The sequence below is a fragment of the Jaculus jaculus genome, chromosome 4 (assembly GCF_020740685.1).
Source record: "Jaculus jaculus isolate mJacJac1 chromosome 4, mJacJac1.mat.Y.cur, whole genome shotgun sequence".
NCBI lineage: Eukaryota > Metazoa > Chordata > Mammalia > Rodentia > Dipodidae > Jaculus > Jaculus jaculus.
Genome location: NC_059105.1, coordinates 72882642 through 72901728, shown reverse-complemented (window position 1 = coordinate 72901728; position 19087 = coordinate 72882642). Strand labels below are relative to the sequence as shown.

Sequence of the window (19087 nt, the reverse complement as noted above, 5' to 3'; positions counted from 1 at the left end):
GGTAACAATACATTCTGTTGTTCCTGTTGCCACTTAAAATTCACTCAGGATATTATAATTTATATCAGGTTTTCATCTTAAAGCTATATGTATACAACTTCTTTTTTCTTGTTTCCATCTTCTATTTGAGAGAATCTAGGCTCACTTCTATTAAGACTATAAAAGCAATTGTTTCTTTTGCTTGTTGCCTCCTCATGCATGTTTTTAGAAGAGAGTGGTACTTTCTTTCTCTTACATGTAGGCTTCTCTTTCTGTATCATGAACTCATTTCCTGAGTCCATATTGATGGTATGTATGAGTCTTCTTGGAGAAAAACACACATTTTAGTAGCCTGTGTGCTCATCTTTATTAACTATAATTCACAAAATTCTCTCACCCCCCCCTTACCTCTGATTATAATGTATGTAATGTAATTTTATGTTCTTATAATTGTCAAGGGGTAGAAAGAGTGATATGCAGTGGTTATATCTACCAGAGTGGGTCTATTTGTACTTTTTCCCCATTGGATTTAATAAAATTGTCATGACAAGGCCATTGTTGATAAACACGTTCATTAAGCTATAATTCATAACATTTAGAATTCATCAACTCGATGTGTGCAAGTCAATGTTTTCAAATCTCACTGGTCATGAATCTGTCACTTCAGTATCCAGCCTTGTATCTGCTTTTCTCAGCCTTGAGTCCATGTTCATAATGTGCTTATGTCTGATCTTCAGTGTGCCAGCCAGGAATCTTACCTATAGACCTCATTTTTGGTAACAGTACATTTACCCCTGAGTCCTTCATATAATATCTTCATAGCTTCTGACTTCCAATGTCTTAAAAAAAATTCTAAAGGAAGCCATTCCTACCTGAACAACACATTTCAAAGTCTAGGTTAGCATTTGCCTTCATATGTTCTAGAAAGGAGTCCATGATCTGGTCATCCATTAAGTTTGTGAGAATGCTCTGAACTTTATAGCACATGCATATTGCATTATATAAAGGAACTTAGAGCAAGGGGGACTTTGAACTTTCTGCACATTTGTTTGTACAACTGGGTTCTTCTCATGTGTATGTATGTGGTGGGGCAGGGTGTTTGTGAGTGTATGTCTGGGTATGCATGTGTATGCATGCAGGCAGAAACCAAAGGTTAGGGTTGGGTGTCTTTCTCAGTTGCTCTCCACCTTATTTTTTGAGAAAGAATCTTACCCTGAACCTAAAGAAACTGATTTAAGTACATAGCTAGTTGGCAAACCCTAAGGATCCTCCTGTCTCCACCTCCCAGCACAGGGATTACAGGAGTGCACCATCACATCTGGCTTTTACATAGATGCTGCAGGTCTAAACTCAGATCCATTGAACCATCTCTCCAAACCTGAACTTGTTTCCTGACACAAATGAAGATAAGAATATACACTATACATCAGTCTCTACTTTCCCCTCTCCGGACTCTAAACAAAATTATGTTACTTATATATTATGTAATGATCATTAAAAATAAAACATAACTTTAAACTGCATTTTGTACCATAAGTATTGAGCCCATACTATGCAAATAATAGTTAAAATGTATAATTGTTTTGCCTTTATTGGACTGATAAATTGATTTGATGACTCCTTGCTTTCAAAGAGGAAACATCTTTCAGTTCAACACCTCTGAGCACAACAGTATAGTTCAAATGAGCACACACAGCACAGGGGGAACATAACTCGATGCCGTCTCTTACCTTGGTTTAAAGGAATAATTTTCAAAATTCTGAACGTTCTTACATTTTTAAGCAGTACTATGGAGCTTAGAGGTGAATACCTTGTTATAATCCTGTAGAAGTAAATTTGGAGTTATTTAGAAGTCATATTGAATCTAAGCTGCTTATCTTTGTTTTGTTTCTTTGTTCTCATATGACCATGCATGTCCCTTTCCCACATCACTCCTTGTGAAAATAGTTTTATTATAGATTGGAAGAGAGAAATTGCTCCCAAGACAAATAGCCAGGTACACATTAATCTATATGCTCTAGTCAGGAATTTATAACAGTGATTTTCAATACTCTATATTTCATGTGGAATTTTCTACATTAGGTTCATACAAATTTTGATATGTGAAAAGGAACAACATAAAATAAGCTAGTAGCTTGGAGCTTTTTGCAGAAAGGAAATTCATCTTAAGCGTTTATACTCTGTAGCAGAGGTGATGAGGATGATAGGTGGGGGTGTTAGTGAGGATGATGGTGGTGAGCAGTGATAGCTGTAGAAGACAGGATGCATGCTGGGTAAAATGGTTTACTCTGGGGCTGAAGAGCACTGATAAGTGGGATATCCATCATCACTATCTGCCTCACAGGGGGGAACATATTTAAAATTTATTGCCATAAATAGCTCAGTTACAAAGTGAGGATGCTATTTCTTTTTTCAGAGAACCTTGGGGGAAATTAAATGGAATAATATATTCAAAGTTCATTGAAGTAGATATGACACATTGTGTAAAATCTCCATGAGTGTTTGCTAGGCTTAGCAAAAGGCTAGCAGGTTGCAACAAGGGCAATAGCAATAATAGCAGTCATTCTGATAATATTAGTGATACTATTTACAGTGATATTAGCTATTATTTTTATCCTTATCATATGGCAGATACTGATTATATTCTTTGTCAAAATTAGTATTTAGAAAAATGGCAAACATTAAATAGAATATTTAAAAATACTTTAACATAAAATTTGTGGTATTAATAGCTCCCATATGAATAAACTAAAATACAATAAATAGGATTGAGAAGATAGACACAAAATAATTAGTATTGTATTTAGCACTTCAGAAAGTGCCAGTGTTTAAGTACTTTGTTCACATATTTAGCATATTTACTGATCTTACCATGTAGCTGAATCAGTGTTGATTGAGGACTGAGTATAAAAAAATGCTGGAATTTTCACCTGAGTCCCACAGGTGTTCTATACTCTAGAATAACCACAAAATGACTTACAGTGCACAATTCCAAACCAGACTAACTTTCCTGAAGATAGAAAACAACATATTCCTTTCACTAATAATTCATATTTTGAAGACTATCCTGGAGAATACTACCTCAGGGTCTCACCATGGTTATGACTGATGAGTTATTATTTAAACAAATAGTTTGTGAGTGGAAATCTTTGTAGGTAACTTTAATTTTTTTTTAAATTAGGTATATACTTTATATGGATGCATCTTAGTCAAAGATTAAGATGTTGTAACTTGAAATTTAAAAAAAAAAAATCTACTCACTCAAACAAGGTTATACTGAAATCGAGCCAATTCCATAGATCACCGAGGAATGAAAAAGATCCTGCCCATATGCCTCTTGCAGTGACTTTTACAAGAATTTCAAATGTATAAACTCCAAGCAAAGTATTTCTGCAGAAAAACAAAATGATCATACAGCTATTAAAAGGGAGTAAATTTTCTACGGTGATATATTTGTCATAGCCTAGAAAACATATCTGTTGAACAGAGTAAGACCAGCACGTGACACCTGAGCCCAGTTCTTTCCAGAGGAAGCGCGTGAAGCCTCTCTGCTAGCCCTAGCCAAGAAATTTGAGGACGAGCTTGTTTCATACATTATAGCGTTTTTATATTACTTGGATAAATTAAGTAAATATCAAATACTGCACGATAATTAAGGAAGAATGCACACACCAATTTAATATAATAATTTATATATTGATCTTACACATACATACACATTCATAATGATTTTCATTTCGGTAAATCAATATCATAGTTAACATCTAAAGTCAACTAGTTTTAAGAATTGAGTTAAAGCTCAGAAGATAATTTCAAGAAAATGTTACTCCTTACAACATTTAATGAGCCTTTAAATCAATATTATCTACTACAAATCATACTACATAGATCACTCAGGAGACAGAAAGAAAGAATGTGAAAGGAACATTTTTTTTTAATGAATGGAAAACAATAAGACTGGTGTGGGGTTGTAATAGTATAGGTCAGGAACACTAGAATGTTATGTTAGCCATTAATAATGAAAATCCGACTTATATGATACAGTGCAATGTAAATATAACAAAAGACTCTAAATATTCATATGATGTTAACTTATCTACTAAGAAACAGGTATTTACAATTAAATTAAGGATGAGGAGTGGTGCATAGCAATTGTTCAATCTCTCAGGAGGATGAGTCAGGAGGATCCTCAGACCAAGGAAAATATGCAACACAGCAAGACTATAACTCAAATTTAAAAAAAAAAAGAAAACTAAAAATAATGGAAGGGTAAGAAATTTGAATGTTGATGAAATGGCATATCTTTTTTGGCCTTTTTTTTATTAGTTATGTACACAGTGTGTATACAGCCATATTGGTACCAACATTAGCCTCCTCCCTGTCCTCCCCCCTCTGAAGGGACCCTCCTCTTTGGGGAATGTGGGTCATGCATTGTGGGGTTAGTCATCAGTTATGGAGAGGAGGCAATGTCTCTGTGCATAATGTTACAACATGTGGCTATAGCAATCTTTCTGCCACCCTCTTCCACAAATTTCCCTGATCCATGTATCTGTTTTTCTTTGGAAGATTCACTCATAGTACATATATGAATACTAAAACATATACCACAAATATACCATTAGGTGCACATATAAATATTAAAATGTACAAATTTTAATCTATCAAATATTATGTAATTGAAAATAATGTAATTAATTACAGACTATTAAAAATAACATAGAGTATATTATTTTAATAAGATCACATAACTTACTCTATTGCTAGTACCCATTGTGGTGGATTAAACATGGACATAAGTATGCAGTCAATGAGGACACTAGTTAAAATTAGCAGCCGGAAAAAGGTAGATTCCAGTCAAGGAATAACGGTTAATAAATAATATTAAAAGAGATCCATTTCTAGGAATTGCATTTATAGATACTAGGGGAAAACTATGTTTGTAAATGTTGAAACTATATAATTGTAAAAATATTCACAACTGTTTTATAAACAGAGTAATTAATAAAGTGTAATGCAGGTTTAAATATAGCCTGGCATAACATATCAATGAGCAAACAAAAGTCCTGCAGCAACAGCTGAATAATAAAACACTTAGATTTTTGTATTAGCACAGTTTAAAACATAGTCAGTATATTCTCTCTTTTTGCCTTTTCCTTTCTCTCTCTCTCTCAACTAAATAAATGAATCACTTAAAAAAAAAAAAAAGAGGGATGCTAGAGAATGGCTCAGTGGTTAAGGTGCTTCCCATGGACTTAAGTTTGATTCCCTGGTACTCACATAAAGCCAACAACACAAGATGGTGCATGTGTCTGGAGCTTGGCTGCAGTGGCTAGAGGCCTTGGCATACCCATTCTCTTGCCCTCTATCTCTCTCTCAAGCAATTAAATTAAATTAAATTAAAAGTTCAAAAAACACACACATAGTCAGGGGATAGTTTAGCCATTAAGATGCTTTCCTGCAAAGCTTAAGGATCTATATTTCATTCCTTAGTACATAGTGTAAGCCCGATGCACAAGGTGACGCATGGGCCTGGATTTCATTTGCAGTGGCTAGAGGCCCTAGCATGCCCATTCTCTCTCTCTCTCTCTCTCTCTCTCTCTCTCAAATGAATGAATGAATAAAATATGTAAAATAACACAGTAGTCATTAGAAAAGGATATGGATGCACCAAAACCTTTATGGTTGTTCCTCTGATGGGGTTGAAAGGAGACAGTGTACACAGGATGGAGATGGCATTGAATCTGAATATTATTCTGTTCTTATTTAATATCATGAAAGTCTGCAAGATAGAAAATACAAAGTCTGAAGAACTATGCAACATGTGACCAAAGACCATTAGTTTACATTCTGCTATATTTCTTGTTTTTTATACATACTTACAGATTAAGTCAACATAAATTGGTTTTACTATTTTCCACTCATATTTAGGCTTATCTGGTTTTTAAGGTGAATGTGTTTCATCAGTCTTATTCCTAACAAATCCTTTTACCATGCATGTCATCACCAGGTCTCCCACAGAACTAAGTTAGAAAGAAGAACACCACATTCAGATGATGCAAGGTGCTGCCTTTAACAGAACCAGAGCAACTACATCTCAGAATTTCATGAATGTAACAAATTAGTTCTATGTCAGAGCAAGTCACAGGTGGGATTATAATAAGGAAGAAGACCAGATATACTGAAATATCCCATTGATCATTCACAATTATCCATAGAATATTATTATTCTTTTGGTATACTCAAGAGCCTATTTGGAGAAAATTAATGTATTGGTATAATAGAGATTTAAATTTTAATAAATATAATGAAGTATCTGAAATTAAAATTGAGTAATTTTTCTATGTGGGTATATTTACATATATAATTCTGTGTATGTGTGTTTACGTATATGTATATGCAATTAATATGTTTGCATATTTTTTTAAAAAATTTTATTTATTTCTTTATTTGAGAGTGACAGACACAGAGAGAAGGACAGATAGAGGGAGAGAGAGAGAATGGGTGCGCCAGGGCTTCCAGCCTCTGCAAACGAACTCCAGATGTGTGCGCCCCCTTGTGCATCTGGCTAACGTGGGACCTGGGGAACCGAGCCTCAAACCGGGGTCCTTAGGCTTCACAGGCAAGCGCTTAACCACTAAGCCATCTCTCCAGCCCCATATTTTTATTTTTATGTGTATATAATTTATTGAAAGTATATATATGAACTATAATATATATTTACTATATATATTCATTATATATATATACTTACTATTTATTTATGTTAAGAAAAAGTTTTCACTAAGGGGAAATAAGAATATTGTAAACTGTTTGGGAATGCATTTCAGTGGTAGACAACTCAGCCTGCATTTGGCACTGGCTTTGACCCCCCAGCACTGTCAAAATTATTACAAATAGTAAGTGTTAAACACATGATGGGATAAAGTGGTATTAAAACATAATGTAAAGTACATAATATTATGAGACAAGTGCATTATAATAAACCATAATTATGTTTTATGTATACTATTTTCTTTCTATTGTGGATTGAATGTAGGGCTTTGCACATGCAAGCAAGACCTCTACTAAACTATATTCCTAACCCTTATTTGTTTCAAATATTCTCTTCTGACATAGGGTCTCATTAAGTTTCCCAGGAAGGCCTTGTATTTGTGATCCTCCTGCCTCCACCTCCTGAATAGCTACAGGCCTGGGCTAACAAAATAACATATACTAAAGTAGTCTATTATGCTATAAATAAATAATGATTCTTAGGTAACTATTTATTGTTTTTTATATATGTAGATACATGTAGAAGAATAAATTACTTCATGCAAGTGTATATTTTTAGATGCGTTATGTATGTATGTTATAATTAGAAATCACACCACACCACATTCAAAATGTGTTGAACATGTTCATCATATGAAAATTCTTTGTCTGCTATTGTAGTTATTTTACTTCTTTCTGTTTTAAGTGCAAAGAGAAAAATAAAATAAGTAGATCCAAGGAAAATAAATATGATTATTTAAGGTGTGCTTTCCATGGTATTTTTCAGAACACTTTCAGACTTCAAGGAAGATGTGCCATTGTGAAAGAATGAACAATTTCAAATGCAATGATTTTCCAATTTTAAGTGCTAAAATTGTTTTAGTAATTTTACAATTCTTTCCATTCTATCTCGAAGAGAAGAAGCTGAACACAACTCAACTATTTAAAAAGCATTTCATGGAAAAGAATGCTTTTTACATGAAGCTGTCTGTCATTTCACACCAGGTATTTCATACTCATACAGACCATGAGTGACTCTGGGCTTCATTTTGTTTTTTTTAAATCTTCAGTTTTACCTGACACTGTAATGAAAAAATGAATACCTAGAAATATATGTTATTTTTCTCCTAAATAAGCAATCAAGAATGAAAAAGTAATGATAATAATAATAAATAGAAGTAATAATAATAAAAGAACTATGAAAGAACTTGTGGCTTTGTCTTCAGTAGCAAAGCTCCCATGTCTAACATGTGTGTCATAGAATACAGTGCTCACATTACTGTTGTGTTACAGATGTAAGGTTACTATCCCAATTAACTCATTACTTAAATTGAGTGTTGGAATAATTCAGATGAAGGCTTAATTAGAAAATTACAATGGAAATATTTGCAAAACTGTGCAGTTCATATTCTTTTATCATAAAAGACATTACATGACTAGAAAGATTGCTCAATGATTAAGGAGCTTGCTTGCAAAGCTGTATGACAAAGGTTCAATTATCCAGTACCCACATAAAGCCAGATACACAAAGTGGTACATGCATCTGGAGTTTGTTTACAAAACCTAGAGGCCCTGGTGTACCCATTTTCTCTCTTTTCTCTCTCTCTCTTTCTCCTTCCCATCCCCCATCCTTCTCTCTCTAATTGGAAATACATTTTTTAAATATTACAGAGTAGTAGCTAGGCAATAACAAATTATATTTGTCTACCATTAGGTTAATCCTCATTTTCACAAACTTAATATGCTTTACTTTATTTCATTTTTGTCAATGATACCAAGCTATAATCCTTTATGCTACTCATTACACAAGTCTTGCTTTCTATTTTTATATTTCTGGTTTGTGCTTTGTTTCTCCTGAGACAGTTACTACTACGGCCTGGCTTCTTGACTCCAAGTCTCTCTCTCTCTCTCTCTCTCTCTCTCTCTCTCTCTCTCTCTCTCTCTCTGTCTGCTCCTTCCTCTTCTGTTCTTCTGCATTCTAATCCAAAATTTTCAAATTAGAAAGCTTCTATATTAGCTTTATTTAAGTGCCCTATTCACCTCATTAATCTTCTGACCACCACATTGAATTCATGTTGACATCTCCATTATTGCATCTTCTTTCCCACAAATGACAGCACAGCTAAGTTTCCAGTAATAGCACTGGTGAGACTTTCTTCTCCCCATTCTAAAATCAGCCTTAGCTATTCTCTGCCTTATGTGTTCTTCCGTTTTCTAAAATCTATAATTCAAATATGTATTTTTAAATGAAGGCTCCTCTACCTTCATCAGTCCACACAGAGACCTGCCTTTCCTAATGAAATAAGATTGTGCACACAATCAAGTCTTTGGGCAGGTGAGACAAGTGTGCATATATGACTGCTTGAATGAGTAAAGGGTAAAATCCAGGTTGGCTTTACTTTTCTAACTTCAAAGTAAGTTGATAACTAAGCTTTTTAAATTACTGTTCATATCATAGACATTTGATGGTTACATGAAAATTGATAATCACAGAAATCCAATCAGCATACTTGCATAAAATGAATCATTTACATAATTTATATTATACATATCTTTACAAGGAACCAAAATATACAATCATATATTATATCTACCTTGATTACAATCTTAAAAATGTCTGCCCCCAAATAAAATTTGTTGGGTAGGGATGTTGCGCACTGGTTAAAGGTGATTGTTTGCCGAAAAGTTAACAGTTACTGAAAACAGTTCCCAAACAAAATAACTGTGCCCTAGCTCCTTCTCTATTGTTGATTCTGTAAGTACTGTAATTATAACACAGTTGCAATGATTACAATCAATCCTTACATTTCTCTTCACATAGTAGTATGGGTCAACATCTTCCAAGGGTTCAGACACCATTCCACGGGGAAGTTTTCCATAAGTAAATGGAAGTTCTTTTCCAACTTCCAAATCTGGGCTTGGTTTTAAGTCTTCCTCTTCGTGTTCTTCACTGTGCTTTTTAGCCTTGTGCTGTTTTATTAACTCAAGAGACTCTCTTGTGAAAGGGACAAGACCCTTTGTTTCTGGGGAAGCCAACATTTCCAAATTTGTATCTAGAAGAAATTAAGTTCTGTTAACTTTATTTAAAAAATTCGATATGATAATAATAAATTAGTAGACAAAATGTTAGGACTTAATAAAAAGAGAGATTTCAGAAAACTGAATGAATGAATTTTGTAGACATCTAAGATGTTTTGATTTTTATTGTACTTAACATCATACCTCCTTTGTAATTTCATATAGTGTTCCCTTGAATGCTTTTAATTTTGCTGAACTTTACCTTTCAACTTTATTTCACCAGTAAAGGATCTCTAAGGTTGATAGAGATCTTTGCTTCCTTCTGGTCAAATGCAATTATTTTACATGCTCTATATATAACTATTGTCTAGTCTTTTCCATATCAATAATTCCCATTGCTCCTGGGCCTAATTCTTCTTTCTTTATATTTCCAATTACTTTCTGTAATAATATCTGAGTAGAAGTCTTATCATTATTTTCATTTGTTGGCACTGGGAAAAAACCAACAGCCTTAACCATGGTTGATAATTACTCTACTATAATCCCAGCAGTATGTCAGATTTTAATTCTAATACCTTAAAGTTCTACCTTTCTACTCTATTTTATGAATGCACAGGAGTTTTATTACCCTCTGAGTATGGATATTCACCAAGTTATTTCTGGAAACAGTTTCTTGTCCTAGACAATTTACTAATGGCAGCAAAATGAAGACCCATTAACTTTCTCCATGACTACAGTCATGCCTTAGCTTCTTAGCCATCTTAAAAACAAAGCACATTCATCCCTTTGATAATCAATTGTGACATTTTTCTCTGTGTCATCAGTCTTTCTCTATGTGACATAGTTTCCTAGAAATAATTTTCCATAGTATTCTTTAACCTGCTTTTTCAGTAAGAAGATTGAATTTTTCCCTGGACTTGATAAGGATCAGTTGATATATGTGGGCAGGGTGCTCAGTACAGTAATTTGCGCATAACAGGTGTAAAATAAATATAAATGCTATTTGTGATATGGTTTGATCTGTTAGAATAGTAAAAATAAATCTAATAGAATGTATGGAAGCACTGCATATAAGCCTTGGAAAATTAAAGTAGCCCATCTTCACAGGTATAATAGGAAAGATATATACTTTTTAAAAGAGAAAACTGTCAAGGAATTTTATCTACTAAGTAATTAGAATACAAGTAAACGCTGTTTTGTGTTTGCCCAGAGCACTAATATAACTTTGTTTTTATTGACAAAGGTGGAGGGGAAGTCTTTCTCTACTTGGAGCTAATATATCAGCATGTGCATGGAACACCAAATGAGACCCAAATATAAATAAAATGAAATCAATACAAGTGAAATGGAATACAAGTGAAACCATACAGAGAACAGTTCGTGGAATACAGGATGTGTCATAGTGACACAGAAGAGAGCCACCATGGGGCATTGTTTTCAATGTCTGAATTGTTGTGTCATAGAAGAGAAACTGAGCTTCCCTCTTGTTCAAATAGGAAGAACTAAAATCAATGAGCTGATATCAAAATAGACTTGGATCAAGATCATAATTGTCTAGTCAAAAAAGTGTATGAATTGATTTGGACAATAAACCTTCATTTTAAGTTGCTATAGGAAGTGTGGAAGTATTGATATTGGCTGAGATGATTGCAATGGATCCAAATATTGATAAGTATTATCAGTGCTTTTTAAATTTTGGAACAATCTAATGTTTATATCTTGTGATTGAATTTCTTGCACAGTATCATGTGATCTAATGGTTTGGACCACAATATCAGCTAGACCTGTGCAGTTTTGAACCAACACAATTGTATCTGCAGCGTCTGCACAGATGGCTCAGTGAGTAAGTATGCTTCATGCACAAGCATCGTGTCTAAGGAGGCCATAATATCCTAATACCCACATAAACAGCTGACTTACTCATTTGTAATCCCAGTTCTAAGGGTTGTAGAGACCTGAGAATCACAAGACTCCAGAAAAATAGGATGCTCCAGAATCATTTAGATACCCCATCTCAAGGAAACACACATGGGTGAGTGACAAACAGGCACATTTTCCTTTGGCCTCTGCAGGCATGCACAAGGTGCCACATCTGCACACAGATGTGCATATACACACACTTCATAACACACATACTATGCACACACAAAAGGATTTAAAAGAAAATAATATCTTACTGAGATATGATCTCATTTTGTCCCCAGACCAGCTTGAACTCACAATCCTACAGCCTATTTTTAGAGAATAAATGGTTATAGGTGTGTACCATAACCCCCAAATAAAAATAATTCTGATACCCATTATATTTGTTTATTTTTATTTATTTATTTGATAGTGACACAGAGAGAAAGAGGCAGAGAGAGAGAGAGAGAGAGAGAGAGAGAGAGAGAGAGAGAGAGAGAGAGAGAATGGGTGTGTCAGGGCCTCCAGCTACTACAAACGAACACCAGATGCATGCACCCCCATGTGCATCTGCCTTACATGGGCCCTGGGTAATTGAGCCTTGAACCAGGCTTCTTGGGCTCCACAGGCAAGTGCTTAACCACTAAGCCTTCTCTCCAGCCCATACCCATCATATTTGGAACAATGTATGAAGGATAATCAACATTACTATTATTATGTATGTTAAGAACATTGTTCTCTGGGGGCTGGAGAGATAGTTTAGCTGTTAAGTGCTTGCCTGTGAAGCCTAAGGACCATGGTTCAAGACTTAATTCCCCAGGACCCACATAATCCAAATGCACAAGGGGCATACACATCTGGAGTTTGTTTGCAGTGGCTGGAGGCCCTGGCGTGCCCATTCTCTCTCCCTCTCTCTCTCTCTCTCTCTCTCTCTCTCTCTCCCTCTCCCTCTCCCTCTCCCTCTCCCTCTCCCTCTCCTTCTTTTTCTGTCTGCCTGTCATGCTCAAATAAATAAATAAACAAACAAGCATATGTGAAAAAAAGAACATTGTTCTCACATATGCTTAATTTAATCCTGAAATTAAGTTTCCCAGTCTGTTTTCTTATTGTACAGTCCCAAAATAATCTATTCTCTGTAGAAATACTTAGTAAAATAGTGCATGACTCATCTCATTACCCACTAGCTATGAGACCGCAGTAAAATCTTTCTAGGTGTTTCCACATTTGCAAAGTTTGGAATCCTTCATATCTTTGTGATGCTGTGAGAAGGTAAATGAGACAATGTCGAAACCATGGGCCACTGTATTGACTGCATCAGACATCATTTTCTCTTTGCTCCCAGACACTTATCCCAGACAAGTCTTGGAGTGATTTCTTTGATGGCAAGTGAAACTGTACTGTTTTGTTGACTAGAAGAATGAATGGATGGCATGCATTTCCCATCTTTGGCATTACACAGCAATTCAAGCATTTATCAAATGGAACTGGCATGTACCTGATGTCTAGATGGGTGAGTGCAGGCTGAATTATTAATCACTGAGGCATAATTCAGTAAAAGCATTTCTGTGGGGAAATTTTAAAATATGGTTCAAGTACTATACTTTCAAATGAGCTACCTTAATATAGCCACCAGGCCTGGCAAACAAAGATTAATAGTTAATCCATCCATTAGCCTGCCTTTCAAAAAAACTGAAAAGCTAAAGTAAACTTTTGGCAGTAATTATGTGACATTCAATTCAGACTTGCACTCTTAACAAGTGCCAGTTATAACAATATCTTGTATCTATGACTAAATTGAAAATCATTTTCTTTTAGATATTCACAGAATGTTGAAACCATCAGAAGTATGGGGTGAATTATACAAAAAAAAAATTCTCCCTAAATTTAAAATTTAATAAAGTACCAAAATTTATAAGAATGTTGTGACATTTGTAATCTTGGCCAGTCTTAAGGAAGGACTGCTATTTCTGTTTCAAATTGTGTTTTCTCCCACATTGTCCTTGTGATGACCTATATGCAGATGAGGAGATGTTGCTGATGTAATCCCTGACTACTCCATTGTTGAGAGCTGGGTGTTCAGTGGAGAACAAGCTCACCCAGCTGTGCTTCAACATAAATTTGGGGGCTAAAAAGGTGGTGGGCTGGAGACATGGCTTATCAGTTAAGCGCTTGCCTGTGAAGCTTAAAGACCCAGGCTCGAGGCTCAATTCCCCAGGACCCACGTTAGCCAGATGCACAAGGGGGCATATGCTTCTGGAGTTTGTTTGCAGTGGCTGGAGGCCCTGGCACACCCATTCTCTCTCTCTCTCTTTGTGCCTCTTTCTCTCTCTCTCTATCTATCTCAAATGAATAAATAAAAATTGAATAATTTTTTTTAAAAGGTGGTTCCACAGTTAAAGTGCTGCTTACAAAGCTTGCCAGGCTGGGTTCCCATCCCCAGCAATCTACAAAGAATTAGACAGGCATTCATTTGCCATGTCAAGAGACCTTTGCGTATAGTGTATGCACACACACACACACACACACACAAATAAAAATAAATATTATTAAAATTCTAAATTTGAATGTCCTTAACTGAAACCACAAACTAATGCCTACAAATGAAATGTTTTAGGCTAATGTAAACTATTAACACTTCAATATGACTACTTTTATTAGTTTTTTTTTTTTTTTTTTTTTTTTTTAGAGAGAAATAGAGAGAAAATGTGCCAGATCCTTAGCCACTTAAATCAAATTCAAGACACTTGCATCACCAACGGGCATGTGTGACCTTGCACTTGCCTCACCTTTATGCATCTTGGCTAACATGGGATCTGTAGGGTCAAACATGTTCCTTAGGCTTTGCAAGCAAGCGCCTTAACTACTGATCCATCTCCCAGCCCCATGACTACTTTTAAAATGACCAAAACTCAGAAACACATTTGACTCATTATCAGGTAAGTGTACATTGAATATGTCTATAATTTTTTTTGTTCAATTACTGCCAAATTGAAAGACTTTCAATTTCTCTTTAAAATTAAAGAAAGCATAGTAGTCATTAATTTGAATCACACAAACTACTGTAACATGGCAAGCCACTGTCTGGACTTAGGAAATTTGTTACTTTGTCAACTGTGCTAGGAGACTTCCTGTACTAGAATTGAAAGAAAAAGCCAGACAATTCAGAAAATGACTTTTCTGACCCAGCATTGGTCTAACAATGACTACATAACTTTGGCCAATCAACTGAAGCAGTTCAAGATTACAAATTTGGATTAAAAGATACGAAGAATTCCAGGCAATGTCTCTCAGTGACTTTAGTGGCAACAGCAGGGATGGAGCCAGGGAAAGCGTCCAAGCTGCATGTTTGGCAGCCTGAGGCGGAGGTGATTTTGCCACTTGATAATTGGCTATGGCCATGGGTAAGACTTATTTTTAATCTACCACATATATTTCCCAATGTTGCTTTTGTTATTGCCTTGAAGCCCAATTAGAAGCATTAGTTTGATAGAGAAGCAACATAAAGAAATGAGCAACTTGTTTCAGCTTATGTATAGGCTATTTAATAAGTGATACAAGGAAGCTCATGGAAAATTGTTTTCATGCAGTACTTTTAGAGTTAAGAAAGAACACTGTCTTTCTGTCAGTCATTTTAACCAGTTTGCATAACCTACCAGCCATTTTTTCCTCTTTTCTTTGTCACAATTTCCATTAAACATTTTACTTACCAGATATGATTTTACTTTATTGGACAACATTTTGAAATTTGAGTATTCTCGGCCTATTATACTGGTAGAGATGACTCTTCATAGTTTTATCTGCTTTCTCTCTCTTTTTAAAATTTTATTGTTTGGGGATCATATATGGCCATATAAAGAACTGAAGAGTTCCTATTAACTTGGGCTTCGTTCTCTTTTTGCATCCAAATGCATTTTGAGTGGCTTAATTACTAAAATGTCAAATAAAACACATGTATTTATTTATTAACATATATATTGGAAGCCACAAGTTAACAAAGCAAAGCACTAGCACTGGCAAACATACAGAAAGACATTCTGATGAACTCTTCCAATTTAACAGTTCTAGAAATTAAAATAGGCACATAACCCTTTAGTATACATGTCACACAGCGTGTGCTCACAGGGTTTTCCCAGCAGTCATTATAGTAGAGAAGGAGAACAGCACTCTCTATGCACCTCAGCTGCAACCACCAAAATCTAGTTTATCTTTAGAAAGGGATCCTGCAAATTTGTTTGCCTGTAAAACCACACATATATCTATTTTTAAAACTACATGCATACAGAATTATTGAAAATAGAAATAGGAAGTGATATGCTTCCTAATATTATCTTAAATGTTTAGTTGATTTCTACCTATATATACAGTCAGGGATTCTGAGGTGTATAAGATGTATGGAATTAGAAAGAAATACTAGCTCAAAGATTAGAAAAGGGAATACAATGTTTTTAAAATAGTTTGAGTTTGAGATTCATCTAAAGCATTCTAAGTTAGAAATTCAGAAGTGAATTGTAAATACTGAGCAGAAAACAATTAAAATGAATGAGTGCACACTTGTTTTATGTATACCCTTGTCTATGTATTTAAGTGTATATACATACCTACCGTTATATAGAACAATCACTGAAACCAAGTAATAATAGAGGATTATGTGTATGTGCAGAATGAATGAAATGAAATTCTTAACAAAATTATTTCAAATGTAATCCACTATAAAATGTCTATCTATCATTTACTAATTGAGACATAAAGACTACTCTAAAAAGTAAAAGTTTTAATGCATTATTCTTAATGCATATTTTAAGTCATATAGTAAAATATTAGCAATGTGTAATATAGTGAAAAGATTGAATGGAATCATGAAATTCTACCATATGTGCTAGAAAACAGTAAGAACTATTGGAGGTTTATCAATAGCAAATTCAGTATTATAAAATTTTATAACAATATCATTAAGGTTGAGAAAAAATATAAAACTATAATTCTGTATAATTCCAAGGAGTTCTTCAATAATGCAGGCCAAATGAAGATACTTTGATATGCTTAAGATATTTAGATAATTAAGATAGGATGAAGACAAGAGATAGTAAATATATGATAAAATGTAAAAAATTGGAGGAGACTTGCTTACCAAAAACTGAAAAGAGTCCCTCAAGAGATAGACTGAAAAAATAAATAACTATCGTCCTTTAAAAATATATACAATAGAGTATATAATTTATCAATGAAACGAATGAACTACAGCCTGATACAGTAGCTCATACTTAAAATTCCAGCAATCCAAAGGCTGAGGTGGGATGACCATGAGTTCGAAGCCAAGGTAAGCTACAGAATGAGTTTGTCAGTAAATAAATAAAAACAATGAATAAGGGCTGGAGAGATGGCTTAGCAACTAAGGCGATTGCCTGTGAAACCTAAGGACCCAGGTTTATATCCCAATACCCACGTAAACCAGATGCACATGGTGACTGGAGGTCCTGGTACACCCATCTCTTTCTCTCTCTCTCCTTTTTTCCTCTCTCTCTCTCTCTCTCTTTCTCTCTCTCTCAAATAAATAAAGAAACTCACCATTAGTAAACAATATTCTACTTCAAAAATTTCATACTATTTAATTGAACACAGAACACAAATCTCTAAGAGAAAGACCCTTAATCATGGAGAGACAACACTGATGGCAATGTCCAACCATCCATTAGAAATTGGGAACACACAGGTATATAGAGTGATCAAGCTTAATAGATTAATCTGCCTAACATTTGTCCATTTTACATTGTTCTAGCTTTGGAAATTCTAAAACAAACACCAAATTCTGCTTTATTATTACATGAAGGTGAAAGTGTTTATGAGTCAAATATACTGCTATTTTCAATTTTTTAAATTAATTAATTAATTTATTTATTTATTTAAAAGTAGAAATACAGAGACAGAGAGAGAGAAAGAGAGAGACAAATCCACAGAGAGAGAGAGAGAGAGAGAGAGAGAGAGACAGACAGACAGACAGACAGACAGAAGTATGGGCATGTGAGGGCCTCTAGCCACTGCAAACAAACTCCAGATGCAGGTGTCACCCTGTGCTTCTGGCCTCTATAGGAACACTGGGGAATGGAACCCAGGTCGTTGGGCTTAGTAGGCAAGCACCTTAACTACTGACCCATCTCACAATCCCTGAAAATTATTTGGGAAGGTCTAAAAATAATAATTGATGCATTATTTGAAAAAAGTGAGCATTTGGGAAGCAGAGGTAGGAAGATCATCAAGAGTTCAAGGTCAGACTGAGACTACGTAGTGAATTCCAGGTCAGCCTGGGCTGGAGTGAGACCCTACTTGGACAAAACACACACAAAGGGGGGATGGGTACTGGACAGAGAGTTCAGTGATTAAGGTGCTTGCCTGAAAATATATAGATGGAGTAGTGAAGGATACATTTGACACAAAGCAATCATTTAAATGTCCAGATACTAGGTACACAGGTGTTGATTGTACATTTATTACAAATATTTGGTGGTAAGGTTTAGCCTTGGTACTACTTCAAATCTCAACTTTACTAATATTTCTAATTAGCATATAGTCATTGTACATTATAATGCTTTTTGTGAAGTTTATTGTAATTAAATATGCCCTTAGGTAAGGCAGAGTTCACCTTAACCTCTGGATGTTAACATCTTGGTGGCTTGGTTTTCTTCAATGACAAAGGAGGAATTCTAAGAATACCTACATCCTAGAGTAATGTTAGCATAGAATGAGGTTAGAAATACAAGGATAAGGAACAATGCCTGCCAAGTAGTATCAGTAAATATTACTTGTTAGTATTTTAAATGCATTAAGCATAGTGTTTGTTAAATATATTACTTATTTGAGGGAGAGCGAAAGCAGCACAGAGAGCAAGAGTAAGCATGCACACCAGGGCCTCCAGCCACTGTGATTCAAACTCCAGGACCTTGTGTCACTTTGTGTAACTGGCTTAACATGGGTACTAGGGAATAGAACCTAGGCCATAGGGTTTCGCAAGAAAGTGCCTTTAACCACTGAGCCATCTCTCCCAGTCTAAAGCTCAGTGTTATTTTAAATATTTTATTTTTATTTATTTGACAGAGAAAGAGGGAAAGAGAGAGAGAGAACAGGACCTCCAGCCACTGAAACAAACTCCAGATACATGTGCCCCCTTGTGCATCTGGCTTACATAGGTCCTGGGAAACTGAACCTGGGTCCTTAAGCTTTGTAGGCAAATGCCTTAACCACTAAGCAATCCCTCCAGTCCAAAAGCTCAATATTTTTACACCTAATAGTTTTTAAATTTTTTCTTTGCATGTATATTTGTGGTGTATTGTGTGTGGTGTTTGCATGTGTGTATGTACAGATACATGTGTGTGCCACATGCGTGCAGAGGCCAGAGAACTCTCTCTTTTGGTTCTTTTTCTTCATTGCTCATCTGTACTACCTG

At 35.0% G+C, this 19087-nt stretch overlaps 1 protein-coding gene across 1 annotated transcript in view; it reads right to left on the bottom strand.

The window, feature by feature from the left end:
• The window catches only part of Scn7a (sodium voltage-gated channel alpha subunit 7), an 83949-nt gene that overhangs the window by 52402 nt on the left and 12460 nt on the right, over positions 1-19087 (bottom strand). The window contains exons 2-6 of the mRNA XM_004651922.2: positions 9535-9782; positions 5640-5758; positions 4733-4822; positions 3241-3369; positions 1710-1801 (exon numbers count right to left, since the gene is read on the bottom strand). Of these exons, the coding sequence (XP_004651979.2) occupies positions 1710-1801; positions 3241-3369; positions 4733-4822; positions 5640-5758; positions 9535-9768 (664 nt within the window). The 5' untranslated portion in view covers positions 9769-9782. The remainder of the gene's footprint in view (positions 1-1709; positions 1802-3240; positions 3370-4732; positions 4823-5639; positions 5759-9534; positions 9783-19087) is intronic.